General features: G+C 49.3%; 1 protein-coding gene across 2 annotated transcripts in view; it reads left to right on the top strand.

Annotated features, from left to right (window-relative positions):
• Positions 1–19745, top strand: part of LOC138570050 (anterior gradient protein 3) — a 209858-nt gene extending 190113 nt beyond the window's left edge. For both annotated transcript variants that reach the window (XM_069648613.1, XM_069648614.1), the window contains one exon: positions 19128–19745. In XM_069648613.1, the coding sequence (XP_069504714.1) occupies positions 19128–19177 (50 nt within the window). In that variant the 3' untranslated portion in view covers positions 19178–19745. The remainder of the gene's footprint in view (positions 1–19127) is intronic.
• The last annotated feature ends 4849 nt before the right edge of the window (positions 19746–24594 follow it).

The following is a 24594-nucleotide window of genomic DNA, read 5'->3' as shown; positions in this document are numbered from 1 at the left end:
CGTTTCCAGTTCGTACTCCCTGTTACCTCTGACAGCTTTTTCTCTTTTCCTCTTTTTCCTGGGCCTGTTTCCTCAAACAGCTTCCCTACTACTGTTGTCCTGTCTCCTCAGACAGCGTACAATTCTTCTTTTGGCGGGGGTGTTGCCAACGCGCACACGTGCATATTTTTCACGCTTTTGTTCCTGGCGGACGGTGAGTCGCGCACGTATCTAACATCTGTGCTTGCCCCGTGTGTCGTGTACCCCTTTAGAGGTCATTTTAGGCTGTGTGTGACACGCATATGTTCATTCTTGTGTTCCTGGGTGCCACAGCATAGTGCAGGTTTATTTTTCCACGCACGTGGTTTAGGAGGGGTTGCGTGCACCTTACTTCGCTTTTTTGGGGTGCCTGTGCATTGCGTGACCCGGCATCCTTCCCCAGGGGTGACATACAGCCTTGCTAGAGCACTAGTGTATGATTACCATCTGGTACACAACCCCTTTGACCCCCAATTGCCCAGGACAATAGTTCACATCGACTCCCATACGCACAATAACATCAGTGCCATGGCTGGGAGGCGAACAAGCCGTAAGGGTGGCAAAGGTGGCCGAGCCCCAAGTGGTGGCCGTGGTGGATCCGTTAGGGGACATGGCCGTGACTTGCAGGGTGCCCCTAGCCCCCCATGTGTGGAGGAGCAGGCAGGGACACCCATGCCCCCCCCGGTTGAGGTTACCGTGGCTGACACCATCCATGCTCAGCCCTTGTTGGACCAGCCCACTGTGGAACCAGACCTGGCACAGGGTGATTCCATGGCTGACTTCCAGGTCAGCAGGTCTAGGCCATGTGCGCCGGTGAACGTTGGTGTCATCAGGCCACGTGGATCATGGGCAGCTAGGTCATCTGCTGCCCCGCGTAGGCAGGCTGCGGAGGCTGCAGGGGCAGCTGCGGCTCCATCCACCCCACCTCTCACACACCCATCCAGGACAGTGTCGGTCCAAGTCCATCATGCTGACATTCCCCCTGACACCATCACACTTGAGATAATGCCTGCACCAACTCCCATGCTGAGTGTGCAATTCCACGCTCCTGCCCCTAGTGTCCGGAGTGGCGCAGAACACTCCGGATCCCCACCACCTTCCAAGCGGAAGAGGAAGAGTGCTCGTCCAGTAGAGGCTGATGCCCCAGACACAGTTACACAGTCCGGCCCGTCAAGGAAGCCCAGCTTCAATGAGGTCGAGCTGAATGCACTTGTAGAGTATGTGTCCGCACATGACCGCGAAATGTTGATTGTTGCAGGATCCAAGACCACACCTGCACAACGTCAGGCACACTGGCAGACCATTGTGGACATCATAAGTGCCCTTGGAATCGTGAGGCGCACAGCTAATGAATGCTACAAGCGCTGGAATGACCTGAAGCGCAGGGCAAAGAATAAGCTGGCCTCAAGTCATGCCGCAACTCTAGTGACTGGAGGTGGGTCTCCAGCAGACGACATAGAACTCACTCCACATGAGCAGGTTGCTGGGACCTACGTCACGGAGGAACAGATCCAAGGCGTGCGAGAAGTGGCAGATTACGAGGCATTGTACGGTGAGTGCACATGCATGTGTGTGTCATCCATGTACATGGTGTGTGTGGGAGGGCTTCTGTTTGGGTGCCAGGGGAGGGTGTGTGTGCCTGAGTGGTTCGGCTCACCCATGTGCCTCTTCCTAAACATTCTTGGCAACAGCATTTGGGTATAGCAGCATCCCTTCGGCCAACATTAGACATCCAGCCCAACACCACGCCAGTTGCCCTTGGAGTGTCATCTTGCCACTACACTGTTGCTTATTTACCTCTGTTCATTCAGGCAGATTGTTTGCATACCCCCACTTTTACTCGGGATTTCTCAGTCCTATTGTCACATGTCTGACATGGCTATGGTACAGTGGATTGGCTCAGTTTCTTGGACATGATTAGTTTGGACATGTCCCTGTGCTATAGGACCATTTTTGACTGGCAGCTGCATGTTAAACATTTGAACCATTACAATGAAAATAATCAATCATATGAACAAACTGGACTGAATGAACAATTGGTGACCTCCTCTCCCTCTTCACTTCATGGCTAGGGTACATGCCATCTGTGTGATGGCATGTGTATTTGACCTGCCTATCACTGGCCAATGTGTGATGCCACTGCTAGGCAGCATGCAGAAAATGTGTTCATCTTCCATCTTGGTGTCATCAATGTGTGCCATCTGCCTCCCCATCACACACAGTGACGGTGCATGCATGGGAGTGTTTTAGTCATGTGGGACATGTCAATCAAGTACTGTTTCTGTAGCCTCTCAGCCCTCATTGTGTGCCATACTGCTAATGCCTGTTTACATTTGTTTTCTTTTATGTCTTTGCAGGGGAAGACGCACCTGATACTGCTGGGGTTGTGGAGATGGTGCAGACCCAGGAGGGGTCTGTGGGCAGACCGACCACCAGTGAGGGACGTGGTGTGGTGGTGGGTGAGAACCCACAACTGCTGCAGGTCGTGCTCTCAAGGGGTGTCTCTGGCTGCACCTCCCCCGAGCTGTCCTCAGGTGTTGATTCGGATGATGAGACCTACGTGCCGTCGCAGGTGAGTGTTCCTGGGAGGGATTCTGTTCTGTCCGACCCACCTGCACCAGGGTTAGAACCCTCAATGGGGATGTCAGTGTTGGCAGGTACGCCTTTGGTGGTTACGGATGCAGGGTCACACTCCGCGACATCTGATCCTGTTCCTGGGCCAGCAGATCAGAGGGGGAATGCAGTCCTGCAGCCTCAGGCAGTGCCGGCACAGCAAGGCACAGTTCGCCTTGCCCCAGACAGGTGTGGTGCCCGCCGACGTGGTGGCCGTACGCCACCTGGCAATACCGCATGGGAGCAATCCATTTACGGTATGGCAACCCAACAGGCAGCATCATCAGAGATGATGGCTCAGGCCATGGATAGGGTGGCCACTTCCATTGTCCCCCCCGAAAGGCTGATGGAGCGACTACAGCAGGCAACCGACTCCATCTGCCAGTCACACAGGGAGGACATGTTGGTGTCCGACAGGGACAGGTGGGCGGCACTGGCGACTCTGCAGGAAGCCATCTCCATAGAGTCCCAGGGCCACAGGGAAGCCCTGAGGCTGGAACTCCTTCACCTCAGGACGACTCTTGTTGAGCTTGAGGCTTCAACAAACCGAAGGACAGAACAGCAGCTGGAGCATCTCACCCGTACGCTCTCAGCTGAGATGCAGGCAACCAGGGCGGAGTACCGGGCATCCCGTGAGTTGTTGCATGGGGACCTCCGCACACTCATCCTCCAGAACGAGACCTACCACACCTGCATGCTTGCAGCCATGGAGGAACAGACTAGGGCTTTGCGTGGGCTGCCTCCCATAGTGCCACCACCTCCGGATGCAGCTGCAGAGGGTGAGAATAGCGACAGCAGTGATACTCCCACAATAGGGTAGCCGTGTAGGCCATGAGCCCATGGAGGTGTTTTTTTTTCGCAAGATCCACACAGGTGGGTTTTGGTGTGCACCCTGTCCTCGGACCTCCTGGGTGGCCTCCCCAACCCCCCGGGCCCATTAATGGCCATTTTTGATTTTTTTTTTTTCTTTTTTTTTTGGGACAGTGTGTTGCCTTGTGTGGCTGCCATGGGCAAACGCTGCATTGTGGCTGGGCACATGCAGGCTTGTCATGGATTTGGTTCAGATGCTTGGGTTTTTGTCACACACACCCCTCCTGCTTCCCGTTTCCATGGGCTTGCAAAGGGTGTGCCCAAGTGACATTGACGTACATGGTGACATTGGACTCCCATGAGCTGTGTGGGCAGTCTGTAGTCAATACTGTGTATATATTCATAGTGCATATTGTTGTTGTATTGTACACTGCATGGTGTATTGATATGTGCCTCTGCATCCATCTCATCCTCCATATCTGCAGGTCCATTCCTCATGTCTTCACAATGCGGTCCACCTTGGAACTGGAGTCCATGTTGTAAGCAGTGCACCTACACTCTTGCGTGGCGCTAACACTGTATACTTGCAAGTGTTCGGAGGGCTGTCATCATCAGGTGGTGAGGCTAGCTAATTTTTAAGTCTGTAATGTCATGTTTAAGGTAGGTTGGAGGTTGTGTAGGTGATTGGTATTCTTGGTAAGTATTTGGTAATGTGGGTTGTAGGTCCTGCATTACTGTGAGCATTCCATGTGTGGACATGTTTCCATTAGGGACACTGTAGCTGCTGACACTTGGGGCATGTTGTGGGGATTCATTTCTTTCCTCTTACATTGCATGACATGCCATGGTGTGTTGTGTGGCCGTGCCGGGGAGGAGGTGGGTGACATGGCACTGTTTTCATGTAGTATTTTGCAAGTGGGTATTCATTTCTGCAGCATGGAAGTGTCTTTTCATGACAATGCATTGGTGGTGTTTGTGTAGGTAGGGATGCACACATTGTGACACTTCCACATGAACAATCTCAGGCTTCTATGGTTCTGACAGTTGACAGTCCCTTTGTTCGTCTTAATTGTCAGGTCGAGTCATCATTGCTTATCAGATGGTATGTGCCAGGCCTGTGTGCAATCCACTGGGGTGTGATTTCTATGTGATGTTATTAGCCACCAGCTGCGTACGGGCTGCCTCACCCCGTGCCCTCTCCCCTCCCATGCGCAGCGGGCGTGCATGTGGTTGGGGATGTGGGGGCACCACCATGTCCACGGTCAGGCCCCGGTGTGTTGCAACATTGTGCAGGACACATGCTGCCACTATGATCCTGCACACTACTGGGGGCGCATATAACAGCTGCCTGCCAGAACGGTCAAGGGAGCGAAAGCGTGACTTGAGCACTCTGAATGTGCGCTCCACTATGCCCCGGGTTGCAATATGGGCTGTGTTGTATCTTACCTCTGGAGACGTGATGGGGTTCCGAATTGGCGTCATCATGTGGGTGCTCAGAGGGTAGGCACTGTCCCCTGGTGAGGAGGTGATGGGTATCATTAGTGGGGTAGTGACATAACTGACATGCATGCATGTGCAGTGGCATTCATACTCACCAAGCAGCCATGTATCGCCATGCCGCCCAGCTTCTCGGTCCCGGCTTAGGGTAGACATTCGGTAAATGAAGCTGTCGTGGGTGGACCCTGGATAGTTGGCATATACTGAGGTGATGATTCCCTTAGCATTACATACTACCTGCACGTTGATGGAATGCCAGTGCTTGTGGTTCCTATAGATGTGTTCAGATGCCCTGGGGGGACGTAGTGCCACATGGGTGCAGTCAATGGCACCTAGCACTTTTGGAAATTGTGCCACACCGTAGAAATCGAGGGTGGCAGCCTGCCTTTCTGCAGGTGTCCTGGGCAGGTATATGTGCCTACAGACTGATGGGCGTGCAGTGATGATGTTCAAGACCTGGTGTAGGCAGCGTGACTGCGTGGCCTGTGACACCCCACCCACTATGGCACTTGTCCGCTGAAATGATCCTGTGGCCAAGAAGTGCAGTACATTGAGGACCTTCTCCAGGGGGCTGAGTGCTTGGGAGCACAGGGTGGGTGATGTGAGGTCATCCTCCCACTCACTGACCAGGTCCAGTATTATGTGTGGGGGAAACCTGTACCTCCCATACACCTGGTCATCAGGCATCCCAAAAAGGCTGGTTCTGGGAGTGAAAATTCGGGCCCTCACTATCCTCCTCCTCCTTTGGTAACCCACGGCCACTGCTGCTAGGAATGGTATATTCATCCTGGCGTATGAGCTTGTTTGGTGTTTGCGCGCACTTTTATGCTGCGCGGGTCGACTTACGCCTGCTTCATGCCCACCCCAGAAATACACGTAGCATGCTCTCACAGGCACAGTCGCGGGTAAATATTCCTGCCCACCCCTGGAATACATGTAACCCACTCTCACAGGCGCAATCGCGTGTGGAAGTTCACGCGCACCCCGAAGTACATGTACCCAGGCCAATTGCGTGTGGGACTTCCCGCGCACCCCGAAGTACACGTACAATCGCGTGTGGAACTTCCCACGCACCCCGTAGTACACCTACCCAGGCAAATCGCGTGTGGAAGTTCACGCGCACCCCGAAGTACACGTACCCAGGCTAATCGCGTGTGGAACTTCCCGCGCACCCCGAAGTACACGTACCCAGGCCAATCGCGTATGGAACTTCCCGCGCACCCCGAAGTACACATACCCAGGCAAATTGCACGGCTGGGGGGTGGGGTGGTGGGAGACATGAGTGGGGGCCTGGTGGAGGCTGCCCCTGGTGGCTGGGGGGTGGGGGTGGTGGTAGACATGAGTGTGGGCCTGGTGGAGGCTGCCCCTGCACTGCTGGGGGTGGGGGTGGTGGGAGACATGAGTGGGGGCCTGGTGGAGGCTGCCCCTGGTGGCTGGGGGGTGGGGGTGGTGGTAGACATGAGTGGGGGCCTGGTGGAGGCTGCCCCTGCACTGCTGGGGGGTGGGGTGGTGGGAGACATGAGTGGGGGCCTGGTGGAGGCTGCCCCTGGTAGCTGAGGGGTGGGGGTGGTGGGAGACATGAGTGGGGGCCTGGTGGAGGCTGTCCCTGCACTGCTGGGGGGTGGCAGTTGTGGGAGACATGAGTGGGGGCCTGGTGGAGGCTGCCCCTGGTGGCTGGGGGGTGGGGGTGGTGGGAGACATGAGTGGGGGCCTGGTGGATGCTGCCCCTGGTGGCTGGTGGGTGGGGGTGGTGGGAGAAATGAGTGGGGGCCTGGTGGAGGCTGCCCCTGGTGGCTGGGGGTGGGGGTGGTGGGAGACATGAGTGGGGGCCTGGTGGAGGCTGCCCCTGGTGGATGGGGGGTGAGGGTGGTGGGAGACATGAGTTGGACATGAGTGGGGGCCTGGTGGAGGCTGCCCCTGGTGGCTGGGGGGTGGGGGTGGTGGGAGACATGAGTGGGGGCCTGGTGGAGGCTGCCCCTGGTGGCTGGGGGGTGGGGGTGGTGGGAGACATGCGTGGGGGCCTGGTGGAGGCTGCCCCTGGTTGCTGGGGGTTGGGGGTGGTGGGAGACATGAGTGGGGGCCTGGTGGAGGCTGCCCCTGGTGGCTGGGGGGTGGGGGTGGTGGTAGACATGAGTGGGGGCCTGGTGGAGGCTGCCCCTGGTGGCTGGGGGGTGGGGGTGGTGGTAAACATGAGTGGGGGCCTGGTGGAGGCTGCCCCTGGTGGCTGGGGGGTGGGGTGGTGGGAGACATGAGTGGGGGCCTGGTGGAGGCTGCCCCTGGTGGGTGGGGGTGGTGGGAGACATGAGTGAGGCCTGGTGGAGGCTGCCCCTGCACTGCGGGGGGTGTGGGGGTAATAGGGGAAATGAGTGGGGGCCTGGTAGAGGCTGCCCCTGGTGGCTGGGGGGTGGGGGTGGTGGGAGACATGAGTGGGGGCCTGGTGGAGGCTGCCCCTGGTGGCTGGGAGGTGGGGGTGGTGGGAGACATGAGTGGTGGCCTGGTGGAGGCTGCCCCTGGTGGCTGGGGGGTGGGGGTGGTGGTAGAAATGAGTGGGGGCCTGGTGAAGGCTGCCCCTGCACTGCGGGGGGTGGGGGTAAAGGGGACAAGAGTGGGGGCCTGGTGGAGGCTGCCGCTGGTGGCTGGGGGGTGGGGGTGGTGGTAGACATGAGTGGGGGCCTGGTGGAGGCTGCCCCTGCACTGCTGGGGGGTGGGGTGGTGGTAGACATGAGAGGGGGCCTGGTGGAGGCTGCCCCTGGTGGCTGGGGGGTGGGGGTGGTGGGAGACATGAGTGGGGGCCTGGTGGAGGCTGCCCCTGGTGGTTGGGGGGTGAGGGTGGTGGGAGACATGAGTTGGACATGAGTGGGGGCCTGGTGGAGGCTGCCCCTGGTGGCTGGGGGGTGGGGGTGGTGGGAGACATGAGTGGGGGCCTGGTGGGTTCTGCCCCTGGTGGCTGGGGGTGGGGGTGGTGGGAGACATGAGTGGGGGCCTGGTGGAGGCTGCCCCTGGTGGCTAGGGGGTGGGGGTGGTGGTAGACATGAGTGGGGGCCTGGTGGAGGCTGCCCCTGCACTGCGGGGGGGTGGGGGTAATAGGGGACATGAGTGGGGGCCTGGTGGAGGCTGCCCCTGGTGGCTGGGGGATGGGGGTGGTGGGAGACATGTATGGGGGCCTGGTGGAGGCTGCCCCTGGTGGCTGGGGGGTGGGGGTGGTGGGAGACATGAGTGGGGGCCTGGTGGAGGCTTCCCCTGGTGGCTGGGGGGTGGGGGTGGTGGGAGACATGAGTGGGGGCCTGGTGGAGGCTGCCCCTGGTGGCTGGGGGGTGGGGGTGGTGGGAGACATGAGTGGGGGCCTGGTGGAGGCTGCCCCTGGTGGCTGGGGTGTGGGGGTGGTGGGAGACATGAGTGGGGGCCTGGTGGAGGCTGCCCCTGCACTGCGGGGAGGGTGGGGGTAATAGGGGACATGAGTGGGGGCCTGGTGGAGGCTGCCCCTGGTAGCTGGGGTGTGGGGGTGGTGGGAGACATGAGTGGGGGCCTGGTGGAGGCTGCCCCTGCACCGCTGGGGGGTGGGGGTGGTGGGAGACATGAGTGGGGGCCTGGTGGAGGCTGCCCCTGGTGGCTGGGGGGTGGGGGTGGTGGGAGACATGAGTGGGGGCCTGATGGAGGCTGCCCCTGCACTGCTGGGGGGTGGGGGTGGTGGGAGACATGAGTGGGGGCCTGGTGGAGGCTGCCCCTGCTGGCTGTGGGATGGGGGTGGTGGGAGACATGAGTGGGGGCCTGGTGGAGGCTGCTCCTGCACTGCTGGGGGGTGGGGGTAATAGGGGACATGAGTGGGGGCCTGTTAGAGGCTGCCCCTGCACTGCTGGGGGGTGGGGGTAATAGGGGACATGAGTGGGGGCCTGGTGGAGGCTGCCCCTGGTGGCTGGGGGGTGGGGTGGTGGTAGACATGAGTGGGGGCCTGGTGGAGGCTGCCCCTGGTGGCTGGGGGGTGAGGGTGGTGGGAGACATGAGTGGGGGCCTGGTGGAGGCTGCCCCTGCACTGCGGGGGGTGGGGGTAATAGGGGACATGAGTGGGGGCCTGGTGGAGGCTGCCCCTGGTGGCTGGGGGGTGGGGGTGGTGGGAGACATGAGTGGGGGCCTGGTGGAGGCTGCCCCTGCACTGCTGGGGGGTGGGGGTGGTGGGAGACATGAGTGGGGGCCTGGTGGAGGCTGCCCCTGGTGGCTGGGGGGTGGGGGTGGTGGGAGACATGAGTGGGGGCCTGGTGGAGGCTGCCCCTGGTGGCTGGGGGGTGGGGGTGGTGGGAGACATGAGTGGGGGCCTGGTGGAGGCTTCCCCTGCACTGCTTGGGGGTGGGGGTGGTGGGAGACATGAGTGGGGGCCTGGTGGAGGCTGCCCCTGGTGGCTGGGGGTGGTGGGAGACATGAGTGGGGGCCTGGTGGAGGCTGCCCCTGGTGGCTGGGGGGTGGGGATGGTGGGAGACATGATTGGGGGCCTGGTGGAGGCTGTCCCTGCACTGCTGGGGGGTGGGGGTGGTGGGAGACATGAGTGGGGGCCTGGTGGAGGCTGCCCCTGGTGGCTGTGGGGTGGGGGTGGTGGGAGACATGAGTGGGGGCCTGGTGGAGGCTGCCCCTGCACTGCTGGGGGGTGGGGGTGGTGGGAGACATGAGTGGGGGCCTGGTGGAGGCTGCCCCTGGTGGCTGAGGGGTGGGGGTGGTGGGAGACATGAGTGGGGGCGTGGTGGAGGCTTCCCCTGGTGGCTGTGGGATGGGGGTGGTGGGAGACATGAGTGGGGGCCTGGTGGAGGCTGCCCCTGCACTGCTGGGGGTGGGGGTGGTGGTAGACATGAGTGGGGGCCTGGTGGAGGCTGCTCCTGGTGGCTGTGGGATGGGGGTGGTGGGAGACATGAGTGGGGGCCTGGTGGAGGCTGGCCCTGCACTGCTGGGGGGTGGGGGTGATAGGGGGCATGAGTAGGGGCCTGGTGGAGGCTGCCCCTGGTGGGTGGGGGATGGGGGTGGTGGGAGACATGTGTTGGTGATCACTAGTGCAAGGTGACATGTGGGTTGGCTGGTGGGCATGGCCATGGTGGATGGGTTGCCTGTGGGACATGAGCAGGGGTGCAGGGTAGTACCCTGTGGTGTGGGCTGCCTGCAGGGGCCGTAGGGGGTGTAGAGGGAACACCTGGGGGGACCCACATGGCCAAATCACGTGTAGCATTCCCCGGCACCACCGAAATACACGTACCCTGCAGAAATCGCGTGTGAATCTTCCGCACACATCGCAATACACGTACCCAGGCCAATCGTGTGTGGAACTTCCCGCGCACCCCCACCTAGCCAGGTGCAGGGGCCGTGGAGGGTGTAGAGGGAACACCTGGGGGGACCCACATGGCCATTCCCCGCGCACCCCATAGTACACGTACCCAGGCCAATCGCGTGTGGAACTTCCCACGCACCCCCACCTACCCAGGCCAATCGCGTGTGGAACTTCCCACGCACCCCGAAATACACGTACCCAGGCTAATCACGTGTGGAACTTCCCGCGCACCCAGGAACACGCGCACACGCTATTTTTCACACAGCGGGTGTCCGTGTTTGTCGGGGCCCCTTTGCACCTCATTTGTCCTAGAGGGCCACTGTATGGGCCATTCATCATGGCTGTATATGTGTGCTTTTTGTTAGCGCACATTTTGGCACACATTTTTTTCAGTCGCAGGGGTGCTACCGCCTGCTTTCTTGTGGCGTACTTGTTTGGCCCTGTGCGCGTCTTTGTCCGTGCTCTGGTTTGCCCTATTCGATTCCATGAATACGGGTTGTAGGCGAGCGTGTGGGCGTTCCGCGCACTTGCCTGCTGTACTTCCCCTGTGACGCCCATATTTTCACGTGTTGTTCCCCATTCCGAGTGTTACGCCCCGTGTTCCGCCTCCTTTTGTGATGTGCGCCGCGCTATGTGCAAATTCGCAATGGCCGTGGGGCACGCTGTTGGATGACCTGTGCGCCGGCGTGCACGGTGCACATTTTTACTGCACATCCAATGTTTTTCTCGCGCACGGACTTCCATGAATCGCTGTGCGCTGGTTTTCCTGCGATTTTCGCACTTGCACTGCGATTTTCGCACTTTTCCTGCGATTCGCACGTTTTGGCACCTCTGCGCGGGAATTTTCGGCGCACATTAATTCCATGAATCGACCCCTTAATCTTGGTCAGCCTTCAAAAGACAGTTGGAAAAAATCTCTTCCTCAGCTCATTTTAGGAATAATGCTATGGGAAAGCAGGTAAATGCTCAGTGGGCCATCACAAATAAGATCTATGTCAGTAAAAGACAAGGAGCTGGCCATGAGATGCTAAATATTACTGATGTAAGTGTTAACCTGTTCGCCTCTGCTTCTTTCTGGTTAATGCCTACAACAACAAATCACTGAGGTATTCAACCGCATTTCAAAATTCCGCAAGTGGCACACAACCTGAACAGGTACAATATTCACACCCTCTTTAATGGTGAGGCTACCATGCGTCAAAGTTTCTCCAGGGCTAGCACAAAAGGGGATATGCTTAGTCCTTCACATTTATTTCAGAATACAGAACAGGAGGCATATTTTTTTTTTGTGGCGGCTAAACAGGTGATTTTACTAAGAGTCAAGGGATTCCAAATAATGTGTTTGGCTGGGTAAAGGTTCATACAGTATTCACATTTCAGGATTTCATTTAAATACAACACATTCTACAAATCAACATTACAAGGCAACATTTAACCTTTCAGGCCATACATTCTGTTTAAATTAAACATCTTTCTTCCGGCTATTATTGTCAAAGGAAAGACACTGCCATGTCACATGTATTGAAGCTATATGATACTAAACAAAATATATGGTAAATCATGTACAGCCTATGTCGCATGAGGACATCCATTCATCTGCATAGATTAACCAACCAGACAATAACACTGTTATAGAAAATGGGACAGGGCTCAGCTGGTGTCAAAATTGTAGTTAATTGAAAATAAAACTCTTGATGGAATCTGTAAATTAACTGTGTTTTCTCTGGCACCCTGCAGTTTGAAGTGTGTGAGCGGTGTGCAGAAAATGGGAATTGACTGGTGTGACAAGTGACAGGACACATCTCATCATAAATCCTTAACTGAGGAACCTTTCAAATTATGCACAGATTTCCATTCTCCCATCTCAATATGCCCAGGCCTTAACCTCTAGCGCTACCTGTCTTAGAGGTCCAAATCACCACAGACCATCACTGACACTCCAAACTCAGCATTTAATGTCTTTCCACCAAATGTTTCTTCTTACATACAAACATGCATACATTCATCCACATATAATGCAGCATGTTTATTTCAAATCATGTACATTCCTAAACTTCTTGTTTCTCGACTGATCTGCCTATCACCAAAGCAGCGGTCAACAGGAGATCTGAGTATCACTTCATAAAACTCACCTTTAGAGTAATTGAAATCAGACATGGTTTCAGGTGTGGGGGAAGAATGGATGGGAATAATATTCCTCTAAAGTGAACTGAAAACATTGAGATTGCTTTGGTGTAGAGAGAGAGAAAGGCTTTACTCAAATGAGTTTATTGTTTCCAGATTTTCACATTCAACTTCTTACCATGATAAAAAAAATAGTACATCTGAGGGATTTGAAGAATCACCTATGCACCTGAGAGACATTTGTCAACAAAGTAACAGCAAACTGTAACTATTTCTAAGGCCCTAGAATCAGTAGTGTGATAACTAACAAAATACTTTAACCTGGGCCTCAGAACACTAATTTTGCTACTTGATTTTTTCAGCATGTTCATTTAATTTGAATGCTGTGTGCACAGAAAATGCATCTGTAGTTTTGAAATGTGATTCTTCCTTTTCAGTGATAAAGCCACTTAAATAATGTCAATCGAAAAATAATGCATTCATAAAAGAGGAGAGCAAACACCATTTGAAGTTCCATTATTTTAAATAACCACATATTCTGTTCAGCTTGGCACTGTGTTGATTACATACAAACTGGAATTAGCTCGGAATTGTGCAGCCCAACCCCAGGAATTTGTATCATAAGACTAATCAGGAGGCTGCTGCTTTGTCCACAGAAAGATTCACCTGCCTGAAACCTGTTTAAACCATTTGACCATGCTCCAGTCACAAGACATTGTTTACCCCAAGAGAAAATCATGTTTGGAGCTTTCCTATAGCATTATTATTGAAAAAAAGTGCATTTGCAATGTCACCCCAGTGGAATCTGCTTGCCAAAAGGGGCCTTTATTTAACATATATTTCTTGTCAAAGCTGAACAAAATGTTCCATGTGTTGCATTTTGACCCAAAAATATAATAGATTAAAATCTATACCTTTAGGCTAGAGAATGCTCTGAACATAAAAGCAATTGGGCATTATAGATAAAATATGCCTCAGCCAACACCAATTCTCAAATGTGAACAAGAGTAGATATTACAAAGGGAAGAAATATGAAAAAGTAACATCAACAAAAATTTACATCTCACAATGTTTTGATGTATACATTATAAAGGTCTTTATTTTATTGAATTAGCACATTCACATCAGAAGTTATATTACAAACAAAATACCTCACCATAAGATTAGGAGTGAGTTTCTCCTCCTTTCAAGTCACAGGAGTAGGTTGAATAGCCGCACCTTCACGGTCACAAGAAGGGTAGTGAATGGACCCCACCACTTAGTCACACGATCAGGGGAGCAGTTTGATTATAGAACACTTCGCATACAGATAGGCATGAGATTATAATCATTATTCTGGATAGTATTGGAAGGATATGGCTGGTCAGCATCAACTACTGATTTTCCACAGAAGCTATAGAGATTATCCCCTTTTGAAAGGAGGTGAGCATTACATACTGGGAACGTATGCAACACCTCAAGGGGCCTTGCAGACTGACCAATTTGAAACTGAGAGAGTCCAGGCTAATCTCCAAAAATAGGAAGCCCCCATATAAATTGTAAGTACTTAGCTCTTATATAACTCCAGATCACCCTATACAATTGGCTATGGTAACTCCTTGGGAATAAAGATGGCCTAGGAACAACAAGGGTATACTAGTTTTAACAGGAACATAGGGGACGATTAAATGGATGCAAGTAAGTAAGATGTATGTTCCATAAACTCCAATGTATTTTATGGATTGAGAAACACAGTTTAAACAGACACAATGTTGTGTAACTTAAGTGCCGAATGTTTCTGTGAAATTATACCAAATAAAAACAGAAGCTGTGTGCCCACTTGTATAGTTATTGATGCGGGTCATGAGGCTCCATTGCTTCAATTAATATTATTTATGATTTCTTTCTGATAGTAGACATAGGGCCTCATTGCAACTTTGCTCGTCTGGAAAAAATGCTGGTAATTCCAGCAGCAGCATTCTTTCCAGCCCGGCAAAGCAGAAGTCTGCCGGTGGAGGGCACAGATCTCCCGGCAGGCCTGACCTGGCAGATGAATGCCTGAATCACTGGCACGGTAATGCCGGTCCTGGTGATTCAGTTGGGACTCCATGGAAATAGGAACTTACTGGCTCTCCACCACCCATAATATTACATAAGGAACGAAATCAGACATATAGGGAAATTAGTTATTTCCTTTCAGACTAGTGCCAAATAGGTAGGATACATTAAAAACAGGTATAGAAACTGGGTCAAGAGGTGGTTGCAGGCTGGACAGAACTCCCAAAGGCAATATCTGCTGAGGCTCATTAAGAGTAATGACACCAGAAAAATGTGGAAGCTGATGAGATCGTCTAACTCCCTATAGGCCAAACAAGTTACCTGTGGCATAGGGGAGAAGGCCTGGAACAAATACCAAGGAATTTGGTGTCCCAAAATCATCATTTTAGGGGAATATGCGATCAAACACTGAATTTAACCTAGACTTTGATCTCAGCGATATTCGATTAAAAATAGGAAGGTTAAAAGAATCCAGAGCCCCTGGCCCCAATGGCCTATCGAATGCCATTCTGAAGGGGCACCTCAATTCTGGGCAAAAATAATGAATTTATTGTTCACAAAAGACTGCCGGGAAGGTATATTACCTGAATCCTGGCGTAAAGCAATACTGGTACCCACCTCCAAGAAGGGCTGTAGATCAGAGCCCTCGAACCATCGATTGTTGGCATTGTTAGATGTTTCAGCAAGATCTTTGCCTCTCTCATCCTTGATGAGCTAGAAAAATGGAGCAACCATAGGAATCTGCTTGGACCTTTCCAAATGGGATTCAGAAGTGGAGCAGCCACGGTACAATGCCTAAGACTTATGGACCTCATGGCCAGGAAAGCAAAGCGTAAAGAGAATCCTTCCCTCTATGTGGCCATGATTTATTCTGGAGGCAGCCTTTGACACTGCAGATAAGGGGAAACTTGGGGCAAAGATGGAAGGATATGGTCATCCCGATTAACTGTTAGCTGTGACGATGGCTCTGAATGAGGGAACAACCTTCGAGGTAAAATTGGACAGCAGCGGTACCACTACACGACCCATTGAAACACATAGAGGGGTAGAATAAGGTTGTGCGCTAGCTCCATCACTTTCAACATGTACTTGGCTGACTTACCAATTTGCCTGAGCAAGATTAACACGTGTCCTCCCAGAGTGGCAGACGAAAACGTCTACTGCTTAGCAAATGCAGACAACTTTGTTTTTTGTCACCACACATATGCATGTATGATAGAATCCCTGAATTTGGTGGAAGAATATGCCAAAACAAATGGCTTATAAATAAATTACGGGAAAACGAAATTGATGCTTTTCACAAGCAAAATGATGGCAAAGCTACCCATGGTAATTGCAGGGAAACAAATCGAATATGTTGAACAGTTCTAATTTCTGGGATGTGAACTATCCACCAAAGTCAAGTACAAGGCAGCTATATTAGACAAAAAACGGAAAGCTGTTGCCTGTACATTGATGATTAGGAGGTGTGTCAACCAAGTGGCTGGATATAGCTGCTTGCATGGAATAGTGGCACTTTACAAAGTTTCTGTCCAACTACATTGTATGGATTAGGAGCCTTATGCATAGAAGATCTAAAATGGTTGAAAATAAAAGAGGTACATTTTGGAGAAGCCTCCTGACCCTGAGCCCCTGCATCCCTGTAGAAATAATAAGATTGGAGCTAGGCCCTATGTCCCTTACCACCAGGCCGATCAAAAGATGTTTATTGTATATCAAGACCTTAATCAACCCTTTATGCCCATTATTAAAATTACAGGGCAAATGATACAAAGCTGAATCAAATGGGGCATTCGAAGCACTTGCACATAAAACATTCAATGAAATTGGGGAGAAACCTAATTGGAAGGCCAATCCCAATGACAGAACAAATCAATTTTGTGCAAAACTTGAAAGGTGGGATTGGTGTGAAAATTACACCCACATGTCCCAATTGAAAGGTTATAGCACAGTGATGCCTCATTTGATCCACTCATATAGAGCTCCTCAAAGCTACTTAAAAATATGCCCATTACCTGCTTTACGGAGATTTCGATTAATGCTGAGATTAAATAAGATACCAGTTCTGGGAGGCATTGGCCCTTCATTAAAGATCACCAAGGAAAACAGAGGGTGTTGATCATGTGGCAACCCTGGCATTAGAGAAATTCATGGCATGTGTTAACAGAGTGTCGAGAGCATGGATAACTCTATATGATATGATATGATATGATATGATATGATATGATATGATATGGAATTTATAACGCGCCTATACACAAGTGTTTTATGGCGCGGCGAGGCAAGGGAAGGGGAACAGAGGGAAGACAAAGACAACGATCTTACTAGGCCAAGTGACATTAAGATTGCGCAAGCGCAGGGGAGGAAGTGTGGGGGAAGGAGGAGGGAGCAGTGCAATACATAGGAACAACAATAAGAATAAATAAAATAAATAAAAACACTAGGTAAAAGTGCGGGGTAAGTGCAGACATCAAGTGTCAAGAGCTGGTAGGGGACTTTAGGGATACAGAATCAGCCCCCAAATGCAGGGGTTGTTTGGGAGGCAGTGCATGTGTCCAGCTGGCGGGGGAGGGGACCTGGGCCCTTAAATATGCATCTGCTAGGTAGCTTCATAGCCAACTTCGATAGCATAAAAACTGTAACTTTCTGGCTCTATTGTCTGAACGGCAACAATAAACAACTACAAATAGCGCTCTACAGGATCTGGAAAGCAGTGAATGAGTCAGGGAAATTGAATAGACCAGAACCTAGAGAATAACGGGGTGCAGCAAAAGTGTACATGGCTGGAGCCACAATCATAACGAATGAAATGCAAAATTAGCAAAACAGGTAATTAAGCAATGCAATTGATGGTATAACAATTCGGATATGATAACCTGGGGATATCTATGAACAAATGAGTAATGTCAAAGTTGTTAGATTTAATAGTTGTAATGAATTCTCCACTACATTTTGTTATTTTATTACACTGTCTTCCTTTTTGTATTGTATTAACGGAATGAACAAATGTGGGTTTTTATATTAATTGGTTTTATACTAATTGATCTACATTAATTGATTGCTTAAATTGTAATAAATTACAATGTAAAGATTGTTATGAACTGTATACATAAGGAAAATAAAAAAGTAAAAAAATAATATTTGCACATAGTTTTATCAACCCGAAATTGACAGCTCTTCAAACGCACCAACCATACGTGTTCACCATTATTGGGAATCATCACTGTGGTGCAGTTAACCTTGTTGTGATAGCACGTTGGGTATATTCACATTATTTATTTATTGCACTTATTCACATCGCCCAAACCCATATCACAGCACGGGTAAACTTAAGAAAGAGAACACAGAAAGAATACGGTACATAAGTATGACAGTAAATGTTGCAGAGAGACAGGTAGGGACAAGGGGTGCCCCCAAGACAGGTTAGACTTATTTGTCAAACAGCCAGGTATAATAAAGGCAAGGAGAAAACATTTCTGCCATATAATGATGGATTAGAATAGGGAACTTTAGTCAAGCCAGACATGTCACAGCACCACCCAGTTACTATCCCTGAAAGTTCACCACCTATTCAGAGGGGCAGAACATTGCATTTAGGGTATGCAGCCATTAGATGAAAAGATTGGATTTTCTCTTTTTCAAAATAAATGTAATTTTGTCTTAAAGGGAAGTGCTAGACCAAGCCGCGAAATCTCTGATTGTTGCATTGAGCGTGTGCACCATTGAACACAAGGTTGCAAAATCCTTCTGCAGATTTCAAGATACTGACCACCCTTTCCTGAATACCCAATGCCCTATCAGATTGCCCCACTGCAGACAACTTTGCAAAACATTTCAAGCAGTTGGGTGTCTTCATGCACAATGAATGATTAGCGCTGGAATATTTGGCTCTTCCTTTTTCATTGACAAAGAGAGGCACAGAGAACAGCATGCACAAATAATGTTGGTTGGGGCCTGGTATCGGACACATGAAAGACCTGGAAAAATCACGAAAGGTGCAGTGTTTATGGTCTTTCCCCTTCTGTAATGGCTTGACGGGTGAAGAACTATAGTCTGGAGGGTTACGCAGAGCAATGCCAGAGGTTAAGATTAATTCTAAGCCATCATCTTTTGTTTTGCTCTAGTCACCCTGAGTGGGACTGGTATGCCCAGAGACCCACGCTACTCCTCACTGATGATGCCCAATGAGGCCAAAACATGTCTGGCGATGATTGTGGTCTCATGCACAAGGGATGTGATGGGACCAAGCCTAATTTGCATATGGACTTTCCCCTTTCTGTAATGGCTTGGCAGGTGAAATGGCAGAGGAGTTGAGTAAGTCTACGTGCCTTCCCCACTTCCATCCGGCAAACAATTGTGAAATCACACTACCCATTGTGCGTTGACAACATGGCTCAGACCTGGCAGTGACTCGCAAAGACCCTTTCATCCATGAGCCATTACCATTACCATGGTTGCGCCTTGCTATATAGCCAACAAACAGAACATGAAGAGCAGCAAAACAATTTAGCCAGGATGAAGTGGCAACTAGTATTTGAACATCAGTTTGAGATATGGAGCAATTGGGGGGCAAGGTGCCGACCTAGTACCATTGTACTATATACATGTGAGGCAACTTTTATACATAACTCCTTTAATGTATTTCTTAGTCGGTCATAAAAGTTTGAAAATTGTTCAGGTGTGTATGTGCTCTTATTTTGTTCTGTATCTTTATGTCTTGCAGTGGCGGAAAACATGAAAAAAGCAATCCGGCTTGTTCAGACGGAACTTTAGTTGCAAATGGACAGAACTAGCTAACCTCTGAGAGGTCCAGAATGCGAAAGAAATTCTGTCTTCAATCATTTCCATCACAACATTTTTTTTTTTTAAAGTACAGCCAAAATGTATGAATGTTAATGTTTGGTCTTATTTCGATTGCTACTTCTTTGCATTGGTGTTTTCCTTAAGTTTATCATTGATCCATCACTCTTCCCTTCTTGTATTGCAAACCACTCCCTCCCCAGGCCATTTTGTCATTGCACTACTTGTGGTATGGATAATGTTGCAGTTTCCTTAGTCAGAAAACAACAGGTCTGGCATGAATGTGGAAGTAGCATGGATCGTGTTGTACTGTTAAACAACAAGTGAAGTCCATAGCAAACATCACATTCAAAATCAAGACTTCGCATGTCAAACATGTTACAGACTGTATCATGTGTATTGCAGATTTCATGTGAGGCAACGGCGACCTGCATTAACATGATTATGCCCAATAGATTGTCAATGCAAATACACCGCACAGTTTGTATCTCATTCCTTTGAAGTGATCACCTTTATAATAAAAGCAACTTCTTCTCTTAAATGTGTGGAATTCCTCCAGAGTTACAGAATCTTTACTTTATATCGCCATGGGTCGATTTTAGTAGTCATGTGAACACATTTTCCCCTGCACAATGACGATATTAGATCTCTGATGACTAAGGATATCTTACTTTTTAATGCACATTTAGTTTAATGCGTCCATTTAAAAATCTAATTATAATCATACATAAAACAAATAACGCAAAAAGTCAACGTATGATGGCATGTAGGGCTCATTATATACACAGCGTATGGTTATTCCCATCACAAATGTACATTGGAGACTATTTCAGAGCCCACTAAAAGGTCTGCAGTTGAGACATAAAAGATTTTCTAATATCATATCAATAAAGATCCCAACACTTGGACTGTTATAGCCTACATAGCTTTTATGCTCAGCGTTATACACCTTTGTCTACTGCACATGCGCTTTTCTAAAATGAGTTTCTATGTCAGTAGTCTATCATCTCCTGGGATATGGCATGTAAATCTATCAGACACATGGTATGAATATGCAGGTGAAGTGAACACAATCTAGCACCAGCAACACCTACTCTATCATGGATCCGCTGACCTCATCAGTCTTATATCTTCATCAAAAATATAGAAGTTGTACAATGTTTCTAGTGATTGTCTTGTAGAGGTTCTGTTTCATGAATCCTGCTCTTAGTCCAATGGGGGAAAGGTTAGACACAGGACTGCCGCACTCCCCATGAATTCTTATCACCCCTAGCTATACACCCCCAATACACTAAATTGAGGGTCTGTCCAACACGTGTCACCCTAAAGAAAGCACCCCAAATGCATTACCGTTCGCAAAGAGCCTTAGTAACAACTGCATGGCAAGCTCTACCTGTTGCCTGATACCTCGTCTCAGCAGATATCCCACTGCCTCAGCCCTGTCTCTTGATTGTTGTTTACTTGTTGACACCAAGACTGCACATTTACCCAAGTATGCAGGAGAAATCACTACCCCTGAGCTCCTTGTAGGCTTACTGTTGGACAGCAATATTGTTGTGGGTCTACATCTAGAATTTGAACAAACCAATTCATGTTACCCTTGTGTGTATGGTAAACATTAGCATGGTATCTATATTTCCCCTGCACAGTTTTATCACTTAACGTATTGTATTAGTAAAAGTATTATGCATTAAATATAGTGTATGTAATACTCATGATTAGAAACACATTAAGACATTAGGAATGTTCTTATTGCTTTTTAGCATTGATGTGTATTTATACTTTTTTAGTGATAATATATAGGCATTAAATATAGTATAGTCAAAGAATAGGCATTTCACTACACTAGCAATAAAGGAATTGAATAGGGTCTTAGCATCCTACTATTCTCTTACTTCTAGAAGGTTGCAACAACCTACGGCCAATCATCAGTTTGTATTACCATCTAAAATTGTGATACAGTAAACCTGGAATTTATACTTACAGTAGTGCTGTCAGGATTGGTGAGCCAGGAGACAGGTAATGTTACATCAACCTCTGCATGTAAAATCCATTAAATGAAAGCGTTAAACACATTCTCTCACAAATCCATGACTCCTAAATGCATTTACCTAAATATAATGTTAAACCACTGCTTTATTTCATCCTGCAGAGTATTGAAACTATCAACCAAAAAAAGAATGTGAAAAAATGATCAAAGGGACAGGTTTTGGCCAATGAGCAGATTAACTCTGTCTTGGTGAAGGCAGTTGAACACTGTTTCTTCTCATCAAAGCAATTCAGCGTTGTGGTTTAGATTTCTCCCTGATTTATTGAAGCAAGCATAAACATAGAATTTGGAAAAATTAACAAAATGCCAAGATCTGCTCTGCCATGACACATGCATTCAATTAGCTGCTTGCTTTCGTTTAGTCAGGCAGACCAGCCTTGTGACTCAATTAGGCATCCCAGCCTTGCCCCGTATGACTTCTCAAGAATGGAGCCTCTGTGTTCTTCAGTGGTATATGCCCTTCTGCTCTCATGTGCAACTGGCTGTATGGTGTATAAGTCAGCACATCCCGCTCAACTAAAACAAACGTATTTCCTTTACAGCCTATCCTGACTTGTGGCATTTGTTTCTTATTTTTTCCACCATCTGCTGACTTGTTAGCATTTTGTCTTTATGATCATATGCCCTTAACAGGAGCTTCTTTTTCTCATAGAATAACGTCTGTTTACACAATATGTACCCTATATATTTTGTAAACAATAGCAATGACCCTCTCCAGGAGTAGTGTCTTTCCACAGCATGTGTTATCTTCCCATCTCAAAACGCTTCCGAAGCAGAAAGCATCTATTTCTTATTAAAACATATTGGTTTTGTACATCTTGGATAACAGCCAAAAATAACCTCCTCTTTATAATTACAGACAATCAGTATCTGGTTCGTAAGACAGCACCTGTGACTAAACACATTTCTTCCATGCTGTCAGATTTACAAGATGACTGATTGTCAAAATTCAGGTTATCATGGATTGTAAAAAAAAATTGAAAACTCTTCAACTTCTCAAAGACACATTCCATCAGGTTGAATAAGCCATGCCTTGAACTGCATTACTTTGAAGCTTCAATATGAAAATAATTATTTTCAATATAACACATTGGGCCTCATTATGACTTCGGTGGTCACCGTGCCAGTAAAACCAGAACGGCTGGCGGAGGCGATTTCTTTTCTTTTTCCGGCACCCAGGAATGGGCAATAACCGGGGTATTACAACCCTGGCAGACCCGGTAATTGCCCATTCCCGGCGCTGGAAAAAAATGCTCCCCATTCCCATTGAGCCCAATAGGGCTCACTGGGAATGGGGAGGTCCGGTCCACTGGCACAGTCCATGAATGGTGCCGGTGCATCCGACATGGCCTGATCACGGGCGCCAGTCCGGTCCACCTGCTAGGTCAGACCTGGCGGGCGGAAAGGCTCCCGCAAGAAGAACTCGTAGTTTGCAAGTCTGGTCACAACAGTACCAGCAAGCTTACCGGTACCATTGTTACTGGACTGGCAAACTCGTAACGAAGCCCATTGTGTTGAGAAAATAACTTTGCACTGTATTGGCTCTGTATGTCCTCTGTTTTAAGAATAAAATATAGAAGGCAAATTATGTTTGATAAGCGTGGAAATGCAGCGAGCATTCAATTAGCATTAGGCGCAGATCAGTGTAAAAGCGTAAAGCAAAACTGTATATGAAAGGCTTGTAAGTCAGCAAAGTGTATATAAATTGCCTCATTACAAGCACGGTGGCAGCTACATAGTTCTAATACCATTACATCACATTACCGCACCACCATACTACACGTTCAGCAGTGAAGTGCAGAATTTACCTCCAGCATGAAGCTGGAGGTAAATCTGCTGCTTTACTGCCAAAAATCAGCAACATTGGCAGAATTACCACCGGCGCCAATTCCACAAAATCCTCCATGGAGTCCTATGCACTCCAATAAATGGGGACTAACACTGCCAAAAACTGGCGGTAAATCTACCAGAACAATTGGCAGTAACAGTAATTCCATTTGGCAGTATTCCAGCAGACCTCAAACTTGTACTGACGCCTAATATATTCTGGAAAAACAGCATTCCATGTAATTCAAGCTGCTGACTTTTGTCTATTCTAATAAGCGTCAAATGCAATTGAAAAATGTCCATATTTCTTCGTGTGTTACGTGCAAGTAAAATGTATCCAACCCAATAGTTGTGAAGTTGCATAGGATCATGATTAATATCTTGCCTTGCTTCGTAATCTGTTCATCACAAGTTCATGCAAGCAGTTTGCGACAGGAAGCTTGTTTAGTAGAAGTTGGGTTAAGAAGGGAGTAGGATAAGTCAGTAGGGCAGGGGTTTTCATTTTTGTGATTTGGGTTACGGGAGGGAGAGGCTGTTACAGTAGGGTAAGAGACTGCTTTAGTCAAGCTAGGGACTGTTACTGAGGGTGTTTGCCAGTATATTTGGGTATACATTGCTTCTACATACATAAACTATCATCTCTGTTCATATTTTATTTTCAAATGTGCCATATGGGCAGTGGCTTAAGGACTACGGCCCTCATTACAACCCCTGCGGTAGCCGTGCCTCTAAAACAGGCACGGATGCCGCCGGAGTTGGATTTTTTCCAGCACCCGGCAATGAGGAATTATCAGGTAATTCCGACATTGACGAACCAGGTAATTCCTACATTCAGAATGATGCCGGTGCATCTGACATGCTGCGCTCGCAAGTGCCGCTCTGCCCGCCAGGTCAGACCTGGTGGGCTGACAGGTGCCCAAGAGCACAGCTCATAGTATGGCGATCCGGGAACTACAGTACTGTCATGCTTACCGGTACCGTAGTTCCCGGACTGCCATGCTTATAATGAGGCCCTATATGTGTTTTCTTCATACTAATGTTTCTGCCCAGGAAGAATCGGTTCATCAACGCCTGGCAAGGGGTGCATCAATCATTATTATCATGCAGGACGTGTACCTGTTGCCTGTGATCATTCTCACCCTCACTGCCAGGCTTTATGTCCTCTAATTTTGGAATTTCAACATGAACCCAAATGCATATATTGCGTAGCATGCAGGCATGGGAGAAATCAAGCTCATGCATCAGTTTATGTCAGTGACAAATGAGCAACAAATTAATTTGCCTTACAAGACAAAGACAAAGACCAAAAGCATCTTCACCTAATGGGAACAAACAGCAACAACCAAAGCCCACCCTCGAGTGCTCCCCCTTTTATAGGTAATTGGTCAGGTGACTGATTAAAATCCAAATTTGAGAACGTTCGAGAATCAAACTAAAGGCTTTCCGGTGAGGAGGGATGACCTCCTTCATACAAACCCCTTATAGACGAACTTTGCATACATTATGAGCTTTC

The sequence above is a fragment of the Ambystoma mexicanum genome, chromosome 2q (assembly GCF_040938575.1).
Source record: "Ambystoma mexicanum isolate Mex_15411 chromosome 2q, UKY_AmexF1_1, whole genome shotgun sequence".
Classification (NCBI taxonomy): domain Eukaryota; kingdom Metazoa; phylum Chordata; class Amphibia; order Caudata; family Ambystomatidae; genus Ambystoma; species Ambystoma mexicanum.
Note: the sequence above shows the minus strand (reverse complement) of the source record. Positions and strands in the feature narration are given on the sequence as shown.